This window comes from Eumetopias jubatus, unplaced genomic scaffold, assembly GCF_037043125.1.
Source record: "Eumetopias jubatus isolate StellerSeaLion01/CBP00866 unplaced genomic scaffold, mEumJub1_p1.0 scaffold_5, whole genome shotgun sequence".
In the NCBI taxonomy this organism is placed as follows: domain Eukaryota; kingdom Metazoa; phylum Chordata; class Mammalia; order Carnivora; family Otariidae; genus Eumetopias; species Eumetopias jubatus.
Genome location: NW_028274811.1, coordinates 54,495,134 through 54,512,699, shown reverse-complemented (window position 1 = coordinate 54,512,699; position 17,566 = coordinate 54,495,134). Strand labels below are relative to the sequence as shown.

Sequence of the window (17,566 nt, the reverse complement as noted above, 5' to 3'; positions counted from 1 at the left end):
ATATTGCAGGAAAAGAAAACATTTTCAAGAAGAATAAAAAACTTAATTAAAAAAAGTTAACTTTTATGGTAGATTTAAAGTGCCTTTGTTGTACAAAATCCACATTATATCTTGCCTGCCAGTACAGTCGCTATCACCTCCCTGTGGTTGCCCTATTGCCGGTGCTGGCCCAAACTAAAAACAAGTATGTACCTACTCAATCAAAAACAGTTTCCATCACAAATTGAAATCCTTCTAAATAACCTAGGGAAAATGGAGAACTAAAGCAAATTTTGGTTACCCAGACCACCTGTCTAACTTTTAAAGGACACTGTTTTTTATGACTAAAAGAGTCTGCAAAAACCAAAATTAATAAAAACACATATACAAACAAAATATAAGAAGAAAATGCTCAATACAGCAAAGAGAAAAACTTACTAGATGTATTCTACCTGAAGTTAAAAGATAGGAAAAATGATATGCTCATAAAGGTGTATATAAACTAAGATGGTAACATCATGTTTGGACATGTAAAAATCAAAGAACTTTTAATCTTACGTTAGCCTATATTATGTCATTTTTACAATGGCCACACTTAGAAAATGCACTTCTCCTTTCTGAGTTTTGACAAATCAAATTGGATATAATTAAATCTGCTTAAATATGGCTGCTATTCTCAAACTCAGCATGCATCACAATCACCTGGAAGGCCTGTTTAAAAATTGCTAGCCCCACACCAAGTTTGGGATTTGAAAGGTCTCTGTTTCTAGTAAGTTCCCAGGCGCTGCAGACAGATGGTGTAGGTGCAAGGATCACACCTGGAGCACTACTCAATTATGTTGAGTTAGTGTGCATCAGTGATTGGCATTATCAAAGATAAACTCCTTACTACTTAGAAGCAGCGGCAGGGACAGTTCTAATTTTGAGAAGTTGTCACTCCCATAACACAGCAGCTTTAAGTGGCTTTGTGCTTTACTATACTAACAGTGGGTGAGAAATGTGTAAGAATTTGTAGAAAAAATTAAAGTGAAGATAGAAAAATGTCTTGAGCAAAATCTAGATGTAATAAAATACTGGATTTATTTGGTGGGATTTAGGTTTATACGTCTGCACCCTAACATCTACTACTTTCAGATCTTTATGATTTAAATTCTTGTAGAAATACTTATTAATTGCAAGCACAAAACTCCAAGGAATGCAAGTATCACTTCACATTAGAAAGGACTGCATAATATTTTGCCTTCAACTATTTATACTGGTCAGTAGTTTATAAATTTGATGCACTCTTAACAGTGCTAAAAAAAAAAAAAAAACCTATTCAAATAAAAGAAACTGTGTAACAGAAAAGGAAAATGTGGCTAGTTTGATAACACCAGGTGTGTTTCCAAAATTCAAAATTTCTAATGTTAAATTCTTCATGAGCTCATTAAAAAACAAAATTCAGCCTGACCATACTTGGAATGCTAACTATCACATGTAATCTATGAAAATCACTTACCTACTGTTGGAGTATTGGCAGCACTTAATGAAGCTGAAGATGAGATAGAGGAAGAACTTTCTGCCCGGGCTAAAGGAGCTGCAGGAGGTGGGCTGGTATTGGAAGTTACAGGTGGGCTGAATGGCCTGGGCTTAAAAACAAAAAGTTATTTACCAAAATGCTAAAACAGTTCTTCCTTATAAAAAAAGATTTTTAGGTATCAGGTAAGATTAATTTTAACATACTAAATCAAATTTATTGTTTCTTGTAACTAAAAATAGAAATGCCATAGGTCAAATAATTTTCAAGAGTAAAGGCTGAGAAGTCTATTTTAAAATAATGCTGTCAAGAGAACCTTTAAACATGGAACATATTCTCTATTTCAAAAAGTATGTTTAAGACAGATTCTCAGAAGTTAAATTGTAAGTTTAAACAGTATGAACGCTTTTCATACATACTGCCAAACTGCTTCCCAAAAGGATTATTCACTTTACTGTCTATAAATGTAAGAGAGTATTTCTCTGCACCCTTGTCAGCAATGAATGAGCATTAGAAGAAAAATAATTTTTAAATTGATAAAAATAAGATTGGCATTTTGCGCCTTTTATGAGCTGTCTTTGTTAGCTTTCTCTGATTTAGTTTTGTAAGGGCTTAGTATAACCTGAGCTTTCACTAATCCCTTGCTTTATTTGCTGCAAACCCTAAATCTTGCCTGCCCTTTATTTTCAGTGTTTACAAATGTGTCCATTTTCCCTTTATAATTCCTTGTAATGCTTCCTCATTGAGACAGTTTACCCCATAAAAGAGGTTTGAGAAATCGTAATTCTACTGTGTTCCCACTTTTCTAAACATAAAAACAAATACAAAAAATAGAACTTCATTTCTTTTACCTGGGGAAATGGATTTTTCCCTTCCACATTCCTAAATGTTCCAATAATAGATGAGCAACACTTCCTCAGGGATTTCATTTTTTAAAATAAAGCATGCTTACCTTATTTAAAAATAACCTTTTCCTGCTTGTAAAAGTATTAAGTGAAAACAATACTTATTTAGTGCCTACTGTGTCAGGCCATGGGTTAGGAACTACATACAAAGCAGTGAATAAAAAAGATATTGTTCCTGTCCTCAACTATTTGAGGGACATGAAAAACAAATGGCAAAAACAAAACCCTTAAGCATTCATACACTAAAATTAGTCAACTCTTGATTCTATGAATATACATTTATAAAAATTAGATAGCATCCAAAGTGTTTTATACTAAGTAAACCCCCACTCTCGCAAATAACTACTTTTAAACGATTAGTTCCAGAGAATGGCTTTTTTATGACTGATAATGATGACTAACAGACTGAAAAAATATAGTAAGGTGTAAAACTGCAGCTCCCTATATATACAGATGGAAGTAGTGCATGGCATGAGGCCAAACACATAGTAAATTCAACAGCTAATCTGAAACCTGCAAACTTAGAAAAAAGTCTTGATCAACTACTGTGGGGGAAATTTGTCCTGTAGCAACATGGCCTTATGACCAATATCATGTCGCTACATTTTTATAATTTACAATTTAGAATGTGTACTTTATAATTTCTTATGAAAGGACAAAAACACCTATTTTTTCAAGTGGTTTTCTCTTATTTTAGAATGGCACTGTCCAGTATGGTAGCCACTAGCACTAGAAATGTGGCTAGTCCAAATTTGAGATGAGGTTAAGTATAAAATGCACAGATTTTGAAGACTTAGCACACACAAACAGAAAAGATACTCTCCTTATACTGATTACATTATAAAATGATTTTTTTTAATGAGTAAAATAAAAAGTCAATTTCACTGTTTTTACTTTTTTAATGTGGCTACTAGAAAACTTTAATATATGTTGCTGCATGATATTTCTATTGAACAGCACTACTTAAAAACAGTTCTTAAAATGCATCAGAAACACTCGGAGGGCCACTTCACAGAATTTCTGATTTGTCTGGGGTAGAGCCAGAGAAACTGCATTTCTACCAAGATCCTAGGTGATGGTAATGCTGCTGCTGGTCTGGGGACCAAACTTTGAAAACAACTGCTCTAGAACAATGAGGCATTCACTATAGAAATGTGAAAGGGTGTGATGACAGACCCTGTGAACATCTAGTCTCCCCAGAAAAGTGCACATACAAGCATGCAAGGAAAAGAGCACTCTGATGTACAGCTGGAGAGAATTCAAATCAGCATAACCTTTCTGGTGGGCAATACAGCAATAATCATCAAGAGTCTTAAAAATGTGCCTTTAGTTCATGAATTTTACTTTAAAATTTTTTACTAAGTTAAAGAAGTAAACAAAAGGATATTCATTAAGACATTGTTTATAATGAAATCTCAAGACAATGCTGAATTAATGAAAACTTGGAAAATAAACTAAATGTCAAATAATCACATTTCTAAAAACCTTTGAAAATTTAATGCTGACGGTGTTACAAGACAGAGCATTTATGCTCTGCAGTCGTTTCAAAAGGTGCTCCCTGAAGCCCTCAGGGTGGTTTCTAGAAGGTTCGCAAGGCTAGGGCAGGGAGTAAAGGGTGAAAGATTCAAGAAAAGTCCCACTTTTACTTATTTAATAGATTTGCAACTTAAGATCATTTGACAAAGGATTCTACCACTTGAAAGAAGTTTGAAATCTATAGAATAATTCATGAAATAGAAAGATATCCGCAAAATATTTTCAAGTGAAGAATAAAAAATATGTAAGGTATGACCTTTGATTTATCATTCACAGTTAACTTTTTTGAGCAATTACTTGCATTCCAAGCAACTCATTTAAGTCTCACACCACCTATTATCTTTATACCCATTTACCGATAAGGAAACAAAGACTGCAAATATATAACTTGGTTAATGTTGCTCAGGTAATTAGTCACTAATAAGCTGTGCTTTTTTAACAACTATGTTTTACTGCAAATGAATACTTAAGCACTCAAAAATTAATGAAAGGGTATATATAAGAAAGGTTAAGTGGCTATCTTTGGGTCATGAAATATGGAAGGGATTTTAATTTTCTGTTTTATCTACTTCCCAAATTTTACATGATCTCTTATAATTAGGAAAAAATCCCATGTTACTAAGAGGCAGTCATTTTTTTATTACTCAAATAATCATCATCTCCTTGGCAGCCTGTACCTAGAGTCTTTGAGTTCACTTCCTTAGGCCTGTTTGTTAGGATAAGAGGAGAAAGATGTCACCATTTCAACACCTGGTGCTCCAGCCTTTTCATTTATTCATGAAACATCTCCTCACTATGTGACAGGCATTATGCAAAGTATGAGTTCACCAAAGGTATAGTCCGGTGAAGGGAACACACAAGGAAAGTATATATAATGTAATTTATGCACCAGAAGAAATATGAGCAAAGTATAGGGGTATAAGGAAGAGAATGATTAAATCTACTTGGGGAAGAGTAATGATCAAAGAGGGCTTTATCTAGATGATAGCTGGTTCTTAAAAAAAGAGACCAGTGTCCTACATAGACAACTGAGGGACATTTTAGTAAAGGGAGCAAAATAAGACACGGATGCATAAAAGAACATGATGTGTCTGGGGGAAGAGTGGAAAGTTTCAAAGGGCTGGAACACAGGTTGCAAAGAGGAGAAACTTGGGCAGTTAGTCTGGTAATAACCTAGGTGTTGAGGCAACTTGGTAAAAAGCCTTGTACATTCAGCTGAAACATTCAACCACATGGATAATGGGGAACCACTGGAGACGTCTATCTGGGGGAAAAAGGTTAAGCTTGACTTTTAGAAATGTATCATTGGCAATTAGTGTAAAACATGAAGCAAAGTAGAAGAGATGAGAGGCAAGTGGTCTGGGAGAGCCTCACTCTGAATGTAACTTGTAGATTTTCTTTAATTATCTGACAACTTTTGTAGGCCAATACTTTTTTCTTGAAGCAACATGTACTTTGACAAGTCAGTTAAGTGACCTGAACAAACTCTAGTTTCTTTATGTATAAAACAAAGCTGGACTAGATGCCCTCCAGGATTCTCTTGCCAGTGCCAGTATACTTCTAAGCCCTAAGAACAGGCCACCATTTCTTCCTTAGTATTTGACTTAAAGCAGAATTACATGAGTATTGCTTCTTAAATGCGAAAGAATGGGTACTGAATGGTATTTTTATGTGCTAACTTTCTCAGGAATCCTTTCCCCCTAAACAATGTATCAATCCATGTGTATGATCACTGAGATAATATGAGGGAGTAAAGGGAAATGTTGGATGGAAAACTTTTCTATTCTTTGAAGACTCAAGTAGATAATTCCAAGTGCTTAACTGTAAAGGGGCATATAGAAAAAATACCATTTGCATCTTACATCAAACAGTTATAATTTAAAAAAAAACAAACACCTGAGTACATACTATTTCATTAATCCCACTGAGTTTGCCTGAAGTAAGCTTTGGTCTGGAAGCAGGCCTTGGAGGTGGGACAATGGTGCCTACAGAAAGAGGAGTTGTGGGCCTGGCTGGTAAGGGGAAAAAGAGAATTTGAAGAAAATCATTAGTTTGTAGCAATCCTTACATAAAGACATCCTATTATAGAGGAACTCTTAGGACTCAAAGCTCATTTTCAGTTTTTAAATATATATTGTTGAAATACTGGGAATCTATCAAATAGGCTTTTCTTGAAGCTAACAATATTCCTGGAAAAAAAAAAAACAATATTTCAGTAGAACTGACACACATCAACTGTATTCCTATTTCAGTTCTTTATACCCATAAAAAAATAAAATCTGATAAATAAGCTAGTGAAAATAAACCAACTGAAGGCTAAGGTCTTTAGTTTATTGCCAGTACATCTACTTACAGACAGTAATGTAAGACCAAGCCTTTGAAGTAACACCTTCAAAGTAGTAACATGAACTCTAAATAAAACACTTACCTTAATTAAAAGTCAAATTACAAGTTGAATTACACTGCAAAGTTTCTGGTGATAATTAGAAGTATTAAAAATATTTATGAAAAAAATTCCCCCAAATCACTATAATTTTTGGTAAGAAAACACCTTATAGAAATATCCTAAATTTAATGTTCACTGTTTTTCAATGCCATCTGCAAGTTTTGCCACTTTATAATCAGACACTAACCCGAGTAGTCCTAATTAAAAATTACTCCACCTTGGTAGAAATTAATGAAATCCAAATGTACATCATCAAAAGTCATGAATGTATTAGCATAATCAAAACAAGAGTGAAGAATGGAAGCAAATACGTTTAAATCATCTTTTTTCTTTCTTTTTAAAGATTTTACTTATTTGTCAGAGAGGGGGAGCAGCAGGCAGAGAGAGAAGCAGGCTCCCTGCTGAGAAAGGAGCCTGACAAGGGACTCAATCCCAGGACCCTGGGATCATGACCTCAGCCGAAGGCAGATGCTTACCTGACTGAGCCACAAAGGCACCCCTGTTTATTAAGTCATCTTTATTTTAAAGGATTTTCAAATCCCTTTGGTTCATTCTAAAAGGTGGGGCTGTAATTCAGACTGAAGAATATAGATGGGAAGAAATATAAATCATTACATTAAGTTTGCAGATGTGCAGTTAAAAATATATGAATAGGCCTCAGTATATCCATGGAGAAACTGACGATCCATGGTCACTGATGAAGCAATGTAGGTGTGAAAGGAAGGAGAATGGAGGCAACAGGAAAAGACCTAAAGAAAAAGGTAGTCACAGAGGCGTGAAAGTCAAAGCGTGAGGGGTATGGAATCATTTACAAAGCATGTCCTAGGAAGGGATAATACATACAAGCACAGTTCAAGTTGCTTGAAGGAAACAACATAAAGCTGCTAAGAAACATGTGTAGATTCTAAGGCTGCTGCCTTCTTCCAGTGAGCACCACTTCTTTCATGCTGCACTCCTACTTTAAACAGTACACTGGAAGAAATGTGCACCAACTGAGAACCATAACATTTTCCTGTGCTATGACATACTGACTTTAAAGATAGGCTCATCATCAATCAAAACAGCACTGACTGATATTCAAGTTATTTCAAGCTTGTGAGAGCTTAACATCATAGAGACATGTATACCCGAGCTTCATTACTGACAAATGGCCTGTCCAAATGACAGTAAGATTGACTCCAAACAAACCTAGCCTGGTAGAACTGTTAAAGTTCAGCTCTTTCAAATAATCACGGTTTGCTTTTTCAAATTCCAAATACATGCTGGTTTCTAGTAAAGATTCAATTACTATACGCTCAAACAAATTATTGGGAGACAAAGAGTTTCTGTTGCACTCTTCAAGTTCCTTAAGCTGAAGGAGGGGAAAGCAGTTGAAAACCAGAAGCAAAAGGAAAATTCTTGAACAAAAGCATGAATCTACATAGCCAAATAGTTTTCTTGTTTCAGGTTAATGTTAATCACTCAAAACTAGAAAAATGCAGTAATACGTTTTTAAACAAAAACCTGAGCCCAAATTTTCTATTAACTGAGGAAAATAAGTATGTGCATTAAGAAACTTAAAAAAAAAAAAACGAGTAAAACTGAAGGTCCAAAATATATAAAGCCATGATTCCTGTTTTCTCAGAGGAGCAAAAGGTATCTCTAACAGTTGGTAAAAGTCTAAACACTGATATATAAATAAAACTCTCCTATGATAAGTCTTACTGTAGACCATTTCTTCTGTTCATGAATTAACTGAGCACTTGTAATCTGCAAAAATTCCTTAAAATTATCTTTTGAGAAATATTAGACTAGTTTTTTTATATTAATTCCAACACTGATTTAGTCTATCACTAGCCAGTCAGGCACTTTGCTGAGTAACACAGCACTATCACCTTTTCACCTTGTCAAATCTTTTGAGATTTTTACCATCATCGCTTTTCAACATGACTAACATTCTTTGAAAGGTAAAGTAATTTGACATCATTTTTCAGCCTGTATAGGAAGGTAAAAATGCATACAAAAGTGAACTTAAAACATTTATTAACCTTTTGTTACTTTTAATAGCTACTACACATCAAATGGCCACTGAACAACAATCAATCATTTTTAACCCGAAGTTAAAAGTGATAGGGGTGAAACATACTTGAGACAGTTAGCAAGAGGAAAAGCAAGAACTTTTTTGAAAAGGAAGAGACTGCTGAAAAAGAGTAAGAAACTAAGGGCAGAGTTAGGAAGAAATTTCTATATAACTAAAGCCTCTGTGATACCAATGTGAAAATTTTTATTCAATATTTGAAAAAATAAAAATATTAACAAAATTGAAAAACACTACTTAGAACGCTCTTCATTCTAAATACAAAATATCATTCTGACATTTTCACTAAACAAAAAAGAGACTAATGACAACTTCAGTTTTTCCTGTATACTTATTTTCTTACACAATCTATTAGGTTTAGTTTTATAAAACTAAATAATAACATGCCCATTGAGGAAGGCTATAATGCCACTTCAGATTATGTTCAACAATCTTTCATTGTTTCTTGCTGTTTTACGAGTATTAAATATAAATCACTGCTCCTTCAAAATTCCAAATTGGAGTTAAGGTTGCCTAACATCCATTTATAATTTCTTTTAAAAATTGATTTATGAACAATCTAATTTTAAATAGTAAAATGTTTTGGAATGGCTTATAGTTAATATGTCAGAGTGCAATGAACAGAATGAAGACTTTAAAATTAGTAAGATCTGGGTTTGAATCAATGCTTCATCATTTCCTCTGAAATGATCTCAGAGAAGTTCCTGATCATCTATGAGCTTTACTTTTTTTTTTTTTATCTACAAAACAGGGACATTAAAATGGACTTCATGGAGCAGTTAATGAAGTGAAACTAAACAGTGTGTAACTCCTAGCAGAGCAACGTGGCATGAACTCTATCAATTCAAGTTCTCTCCTCACCATTCCATCACTCTCCTAACCCCAAATACTGAACGGCATTCATGAAATCCCAGAGAAGGCTGAAGACCAACTTAAAGGGAATTTATTTTCTTGCTTTGAACAAGCAGTGGTTTTATTAAACAAGCATTTTGATGCCTACTTGGATTGTTGGCTAGTGGGATTTTTGTATTTTGAAGAGAAGAGAAAATGAACATATTCTTGACAACAACAACAACTAAAAAGCATTCATCAAGTTCTTTGACACATTGCTTGGGAAGTGCTAAAGCCTTTCTGGAAAGCAGTTTGGCAATAAATATCAGTGGGTATATCTTGAGACTCAAATGTACTGATAAATTACAAGGATATTATGAAACGTACACAAAATTCTAGCCATGGATGTTTATAATACTAGAAAACTGGATGCAACTCAAATGTCTGGTAAGAAAAGACTGATAACACTAATGCACATCTATGCAGTGGAATTATCTAAGAACAGTGAGAATTTGGGCACTGATAAGGGAATGATGCATAGAAATACATAAATTTAAAAAAACTGGTATTTCATAAATCTTTAAGCCACAGGGTCTTTCAGCTAAGCTAACAAAACCAGTATAAAATCACTTTGGCAATATGAGAGGATAAGTTAATATTTTTTATCTCTAAGTGTAACACAAAAGTGATGAATAAATCAATCAGGAAAAAAGTAACTAATGAATTCCTCAGTTTAAATATATACACACACACACACATTACATTACCTGATGATGATGACGAAGTTAGTGAAGCTGAAGATGAATCAAGAGATGGTCCAAACAGGGGATCCCAAGCAAGTAAATCACTGGTCCCTTTCCTGCCATAACATTTAAAAAAAATATTTTAACAAAGGAATTTTTTATTAGTATAAAATTTAGTCATTTTTATCTCATAGAATTGTAATAGCTAAATATATAGCATTTAAAAGTTGGATATTCTGCCAATGGAATATGTGAAGGAACTTAACAAATACTGGTTTAAAATTTTTTTTTAACTACTATAAGCAGAACCTCTGGTAACATTATGTAAAGTTGGTAGGAGGCAGTAGAGAAGATAATGGGCACCAGTCACACCTTCTTATACTCTGTGTTTGGGGCTGTAAGAATAGAAATCATTTCAGCTTTACAAATGAAGAAAAGCAGCCCACTGGAGTCTAAATGAGCTGCCCAAGGACACAAAGGTACTTAATTCTACAGTAATGTCAGGTCTGTTCATTCACACCTAGCACCAAATCATGCACAGAAAATCAGGCAGAAATTTTATAAGGTCAGAGTTAATTAAGTACTTTTAAAAAAAATCTTCTACCCTTTCCTTCATCTTTGAAATTATCAAGTACAGAAGTAAGCCCAACAGCTTGATATAAATTTCAAAGGTCTGATTACTATAGTAGATCATGCAAGGGCAGGACTTCTCCCTAGACAATCCACAGCCTGGGCCACTGAGGCAGTCTAGTGAAATGTTTGGATCATGCATGTCTTTTTACGAGAGGTCATCAAGACTATGGACAAAATCATCAAGAGCATCAACTTTCAAGTTTCAAAAAACTCAACATGCTGTATAACCAAAGATTTCCCAACCGTGACCCCTTGAAATCCATTGGACTAATTTCTCTCAGGATTCAACTTCCAGCTCTTTAATAAAAGTTTTTATATGAATGTTTCTCTTTTTCATTTCAGTCGTACGCCTTTTAAGATGTCTAACCTCTAAAATCCTGAAGTACCTGAACTTTGCCACCACCTCTTAAGTTATTTCCAGCTTTACTGAGCTATGACTGACAAGTAAAAATTATATATATTGAAGGTGTTAAAAAGATTAATCCCATTAAAACAATATGTTAATGTATCAAACTGCCATTTAATGCGGTGTTTTTAAATCTCAGAAAACAGGCTCATTACAATGAAAATGGTACAATTATCTATAAGTACGTATCTAGTATCTCAACACGCACCTACATGGAAGCACACTACATCCTGTATATAAAACATAGAATCACAATTGCATAAATTACTAAAAACAATTTTTAAAACACTGAACTTACCTTTAAAAATGATAAATGAATACCACCACTGTGCTCAATTAGTGCCTAGCTTTCAAAGTATCAAATTAAGCTATCCATTTAATGAAGCCTATACTTTTACTTATGCAAAAAAGAAATTAAAAGAACGTATTCTTATTGACAGATACTGAAATGAAAAAGGACCCATGAAACACTGGCTTAAAACATTTTTTTCTTTTTAAAAAGCTAGCAACATGTTTTCTAGCCTTTTTAACTTAATTGAGATACTTCCTTGTTTTGAAGTTCATGAAAAGGACAATCTATCTTACACGGTCACAGCCAAAACTGAAGGAAGAAAGAGAAAATTTCCATGAGAATAACTAGCTCAAATAGAGCCATGTATGAACTTGGGACACTAGCCTTTATTTAGAAGCAGTGAAGCCACCAAGGCCATTTATAAGGATTTTAAAAAAAATTATAGTGTCAAATGAGAATTTAAAACAGCTAGAAACTCCAGAGTGTTTCACAGCTTAGAAAAGAGGATGATTACCAACACTCAAACTGAAACTGCAAAGATAATAAAACTCTCTAGAAAAAAAGGACAAAAGAATGATATTTAATTTTAAACACAGTAAAGGGGTAAGGATGAACAGGTAGAGGACAAAGGTTTTTTAGTACAGTTGAACTATTCTGCATGACACCATAATGGTAGAGACAAACGTCCTTACCCATTTGTCACAACTCATAGGATACATTAAGAACAAGAGTGGATCCTAATGTAAACCACAGACTTTGGGTGACAATGATGTGTCAGTGTAGGTTCATCAATTCTAACAAATGTGTTACTCTACTGGGGGATTCTGATAGTGAAGGAGGCTGGGCTTATATGGGGGCAGAGCAAATATGCAAAACCTCTGTAGCTTCCCCTCAATTTTGCTATGAACCTAAAACTGCTATGAACAGTCTATTTAAAAATAAAATTTAACTATGAAACTTACTCAATGGATGCGGCACACGGCTTGGATTTTGTTAGCTCTTCACCTAATTAAAAAAATCGAAATATGAAAAAATTCATAATCTGAGTAATATTTAAATGTTAAGAGAAACATTACATGCATAACTCATTACTATGAACAATTTTAAAATTGTGAAATTGATAACAGTTTTTTAAATTATGAAGAAAAGGAAAATAAGACTTTTTTAAAAAGATTTTATTTATTTATTTCACAGAGAGAGATAGTGAGAGCAGGAACACAAGCAGGGGGAGTGGGAGAGGGAGAAGCAGGCTTCCCGCCGAGCAGGGAGCCCGATGCGGGGCTTGATTCCAGGACCCTGGGACCATGACCTGAGCCGAACAAAGGCAAACGCTTAACGACTGAGCCACCCAAACACCCCAGGAAAATAAGACTTCAACAAGTTTTCTAACATGCTAAGAATATCATCTAAGAATATCAAAATTATAGCTGAATTTCTGCTATGTCCTCATTTCTTCTAACATCTTTGGTTAAGAAATTAGGTCAATGAAACTATCATATTCATGAAAATAAAACTGCCGTTCGGATCACTGAAATATGGGCTGGAACTATAAAAGTTAGAACATACGTTGAAATACTTATTACTCAAGAATTATAGTTGATGAATCAAAGCATTTTTCAAGTTCTAAGAATATTTATTATGTTGACCAAAAACAGTTATTCTTGAAGGATATCTTGAAAAATTAAAATTTTTATAGGAACCTAGAGCAACAGTCTTGATAAGATAGGCTGTTTTGCTCCCTTTTGCACTGGTAATGTGAATCATTTCATTAGCAACTGTACAAAAGTAAAGAGACTCAGTAATGTGCAAAAGTCATGTCAGTTCATAAGCAAATTTCCCTGCACCTTAATGTCTTAGATCACTAACCAATAGCTGATGAATGAAAATACACCAACATGGATAAGTGCAGCAAACTATGAGGAATACCACACTGTACATGACGTCCCTTCCTACCACACTGTCCCACATTGAGCTCAATTTGGCCCTCTGGCCCCAAAGTACCTACTGGGCCGTTCTCCTCCATGTTTCTGCAATTTGCCCTTATGTAAGTAACTGCATAAAAGCAGCCCACTTTTATCCTCATTTTGCTGGTATCCCTATATCAAGCTACTCACCATTTTTTTTAAACCAAAATCTTACTTTTAGTTTGGTATTTATTATGCATTTAATACGTCTTGTCAGTTGCGCTAGAATTTTTTTAAACATTTTGATTTGAAGGAGAGAGCATGAACCGAAGGGCAGGGGCAGGGGCAGGGATGGGAAGAGGAAGAGAGAGAAGCAGGTTCCCCACCGAGCAGGGAGGCCAACCTGGGGCTCGATCCCAGGATGCCAGGATCATGACCTGAGCCAAAGGCAGATGCTTAACCGACTGAGCCACCCAGGCGCCCCTAATTGTTATGGGTAGAATTTTTAATAGGATTGATGTTATGATTTTTATTAAGCCTTATGTTTACAAAATTGCATAACTTTTGAGTAGGCTGCCTCAACTCTACTTTTTCCCACCTTTGTTATTTTTAATGATGCTGCAGAAGATGCCAGCACCCACCCCCCAATTTTTTAGTATAATTAAGTTACTATACTAAAAATCATACAATACAAATTGCAATTATGATATGACTTATAAGTAAAGCTAAAACTTACTCATCTCATAATGCCTTCTGGTTCATGAGGCAGAGTTATGTCAGTTAAACAGTTTTAACATTGTTATCTTTGGCTTTGTTGATTTCTGAAAAATGCTGTAGCCAAGTATTAAACTTGAAGGCATGTCTAAATGCTAAAAGAAATAATATACCTAAGTTGTCTTCTGTTTAAAGTTAGTATCCATCTAGTCTGTTAACAGTTGTGATGAGAACAAACCATTTATTTCTCTAACTACATATGTAAGACTACAATAAGCTTAGCAAACTGCCTAATAAATTTTTTTCAAGATTTTATTTATTTATCTGACAGAGTGAGAGAGCACGCACAAGCAGGGGGAGCAGCAGAGGGAGAGGGAGAAGCAGGCGGGACTCTATCACAGGACCCTGGGATCATGACCTGAGCCGAAGGCAGACACTTAACCAAATGAGCCACCCAGGCACCCCTGCCTGATAAATATTAATAGACATAAAATAACCAATTCAAATGTCAAACTTACTAGATGAATTCCGATTCATCTGCACCTAAAACAGAAATGCAAACACTACGTGTCATTAAACAAATAATCTGGTAATGAAATACTTGGTAAAAAAAAAAAAAATTTTTTTTTAAATATATTTTTAATTTTTTTAAGTAGGTTCCATGCCCAACACAGTGTTTGAACTCACAATGCTAAGATCAAGAGTTGCATGCTCTTAACAGATTGAGCCAGCCAGGTTCATACTTCATAAAATGTTAATCGGGATCTAATTTTAAGTCGTTTTTAGTGTATCTACTCAATTATAAACTACATTAAAAAAACTCTCAGTGTTTTATAGTAAAAGATTATCAAAACGTTAGTACCTACAGCAAGATACTGTGATCTGCTAATTTAAGCAATTTAAAACAAATACTTTGAAAAATCAATGTTCAAACATTAAAAGGATTTTTTTTTTAAGTCAGTAGGTAAAAATATAAAATCTTGTACTTACTGGGCTGTGTCTCTAGTTGTACATGGAAAGAAAAAGACATAGTGTACATTTTAGAATTTAAAATATCTTATTTTCTTAGTCTCATAATTTGTCTATTCACTTCTGAATCATACCTAAAGTCTATACACCTTAAAACACACGCAGAACATTGTTAGGGTAAGGGACATGAGCTAGATAAGCAAACTGGCCAGCAAAATATACTCAAACTATCCCCTTTTCAAACCCAATATTAAGGATTAAAATTTCCTCATTATTTACTTTCTCAGTATGAAAGTAATATGTTCATCATTTTTTTAAAAATTGAAGAGAGAGAAAAGTACAAAGGACAAAATTTTAAACCATTAATGATCTCACTACCCAGAGGTAGGTGTTTAATGTTTTGGCATATATATTCCCCTAGAATTTGGTTTTATTTATTTACATATATTTTTTAAATTAGTTTTGCTCTTACACAATAAAAAATTTTTAATGGTTTCATAACTTCATTTATATAATAATATATAATAATATATATTATTATATATAATATATATTATATATAATATATTTATATAATAATTATATCTATATAAGAATCTGGGCATTAATCTTAATGTTAAAATAGCAATAAATAAAATAGCAAACCTCACTTCAGAACTTTTCGGTAGAAAAAAATTAAATGTTAAAAGTGCATGACTCAGAGAAAAACACTTTTTCCCAAATACATACAGACTATTTAAAATATGTAATTAAGTAACATTATGAAATGGGGAGAACTTTTATTCTCTATTATCGAGGAGAACAGGTTTAATATCAATTATGATGAGCATGTACAGATAGACTAAATTGTCATTCTAAGCTTTTTTCCCCATAGTTTAACATTCCTGAATTTAGAGTATGACATCAGTGAAATATTAGTTACGGCGACTTTTTTTCCTCCCTCAAAAGCTGTTAAGTATGGTATCTTAGAATTGAGGAATTAACCATGATCACTAAAAATTCTTGTATTTGCCTTTTTTAAATATAAAACATATGGAAAAACAAATGTTGCAGTTACAAAAGCAGTAGACATATAATTTAATCTTTAAATCCCTTTTTACAGAATTCCCATTCACATAAGGTTCATAAAGTATGGATGAAAATCTTTAAAATTAGGTAAGAAAAAGATTAATACTGCCAGTTCAAATTTCTGAAACATACAGTTTATAAAATAAAATGGCAGAAAAAGATTTTCTACATTTTTGTTTCCTTGTAAAACACTTTCAAAGGGAAGCAAAACTAAGCCAAACTCAAGTTTATTTGCCTATATAAAAATTAAAAACTATATACCTCAATAAAATAGAAGAAAAATTATATTTCCTTATCCAATACGCTTAACTATTGCTAAAATTAACCAGATGCAAGTAGCTGAGGTAAAAATAAATAAATAAAGGCTTCTATGTAAAAAGCACGAACTTGTTCATTTTCTTACTTACGGATATTGCTGGGGAGAGAGTGATATTTCCTATAGACACTTTTAATTCATCCAGGGAAGCCATTGTGTGATGGGAGTTATTTGGATGCATGGGTTTGATCTGTATCCGATACTTCTTTGGTTCTTCATCTTCAGAATCAGAATCACTAGATGAGTAGAAATGGTTCTCTTTGGTATGTGAATGTCAGTTAAAGAATTTAGTTTTTAAACTATCTTAATGCATAACCAGTTTTTCACACATTTATTAAAAGGAATATAAACCTTTAAGAGCTCAGATGGACTTTAACAGACACAGAACTACTAACTTTCATTAGTAAAAACATGTCAAATGAAAAATATGGAGTCACATTTTTAAACAGAATATTGTGTTATAATGGTCTACTTATAGACACAATCCATAGGAATAACCCGATGATAAAAGGATATCATTCTGATTTGCTTCTGGTTTTATACTATAGCCTTCTTCATCTACATCAGGAATGTTCTATGGGAAGAAGAAGAAAAAGACTTACTGTAATGATGGCTCCAACTACAGAAATATAAAAGATTAGCAAAACAGCTTTACCTTTTACAGCAGCTACATCATTTATCAAATAACAACAGGTTCATAAAATTAGTAACACTGGGAAAGTTCTATCTTTTTGGTTAAGTTAGCTTCAGCTCACATTCTGTACTTCACTTGTCTGAAAGAGAAAAGCACTGCAAAGTGAAAGAGGAGAAACACTACAAGGAAGAGAACAGGTATTCAGGCAGGTACACCAGCAGTTCTGTAACCAAAATTTCACCCAATTCTTTAAAGTGAAGAAATAAAAGCACAAGACTGTATGTATGCTTCTCCCTCTCCCTCTGCTCCTCGCCCTGCTCATGCTCTCTCTCTCTCAAATAAATAAAATCTTTAAAAAAAAAGTGCCAATTTATCTTTACTGAATCAAATTCTATGATGTATTTTTTGTAATTTTAGATTTCTTTCTACACAAATTTATTAATCATTTCTTATATGGCCTTATGCATCCTTTTAAAAGTCCTTTTCTAATTCCAGACAAGTACTGATTAAAAGTTCAAAATTGGTTAATATTGATCATTACAGAATAGTATCAATGAGCTGAGAGGATTACAAATGTTTTATTTAAGGGAGTATATA

General features: G+C 33.6%; 1 protein-coding gene across 2 annotated transcripts in view; it reads right to left on the bottom strand.

The window, feature by feature from the left end:
* Positions 1-17,566, bottom strand: part of FCHO2 (FCH and mu domain containing endocytic adaptor 2) — a 120,132-nt gene that overhangs the window by 24,208 nt on the left and 78,358 nt on the right. For both annotated transcript variants that reach the window (XM_088023345.1, XM_028089651.2), the window contains 8 exons: positions 16,852-16,909; positions 16,427-16,602; positions 14,973-14,984; positions 14,501-14,525; positions 12,327-12,369; positions 10,058-10,149; positions 5,845-5,948; positions 1,478-1,607 (listed from right to left, as the gene is read on the bottom strand). In XM_088023345.1, coding sequence (XP_087879471.1) covers positions 1,478-1,607; positions 5,845-5,948; positions 10,058-10,149; positions 12,327-12,369; positions 14,501-14,525; positions 14,973-14,984; positions 16,427-16,602; positions 16,852-16,909 — 640 coding nt within the window. The remainder of the gene's footprint in view (positions 1-1,477; positions 1,608-5,844; positions 5,949-10,057; positions 10,150-12,326; positions 12,370-14,500; positions 14,526-14,972; positions 14,985-16,426; positions 16,603-16,851; positions 16,910-17,566) is intronic.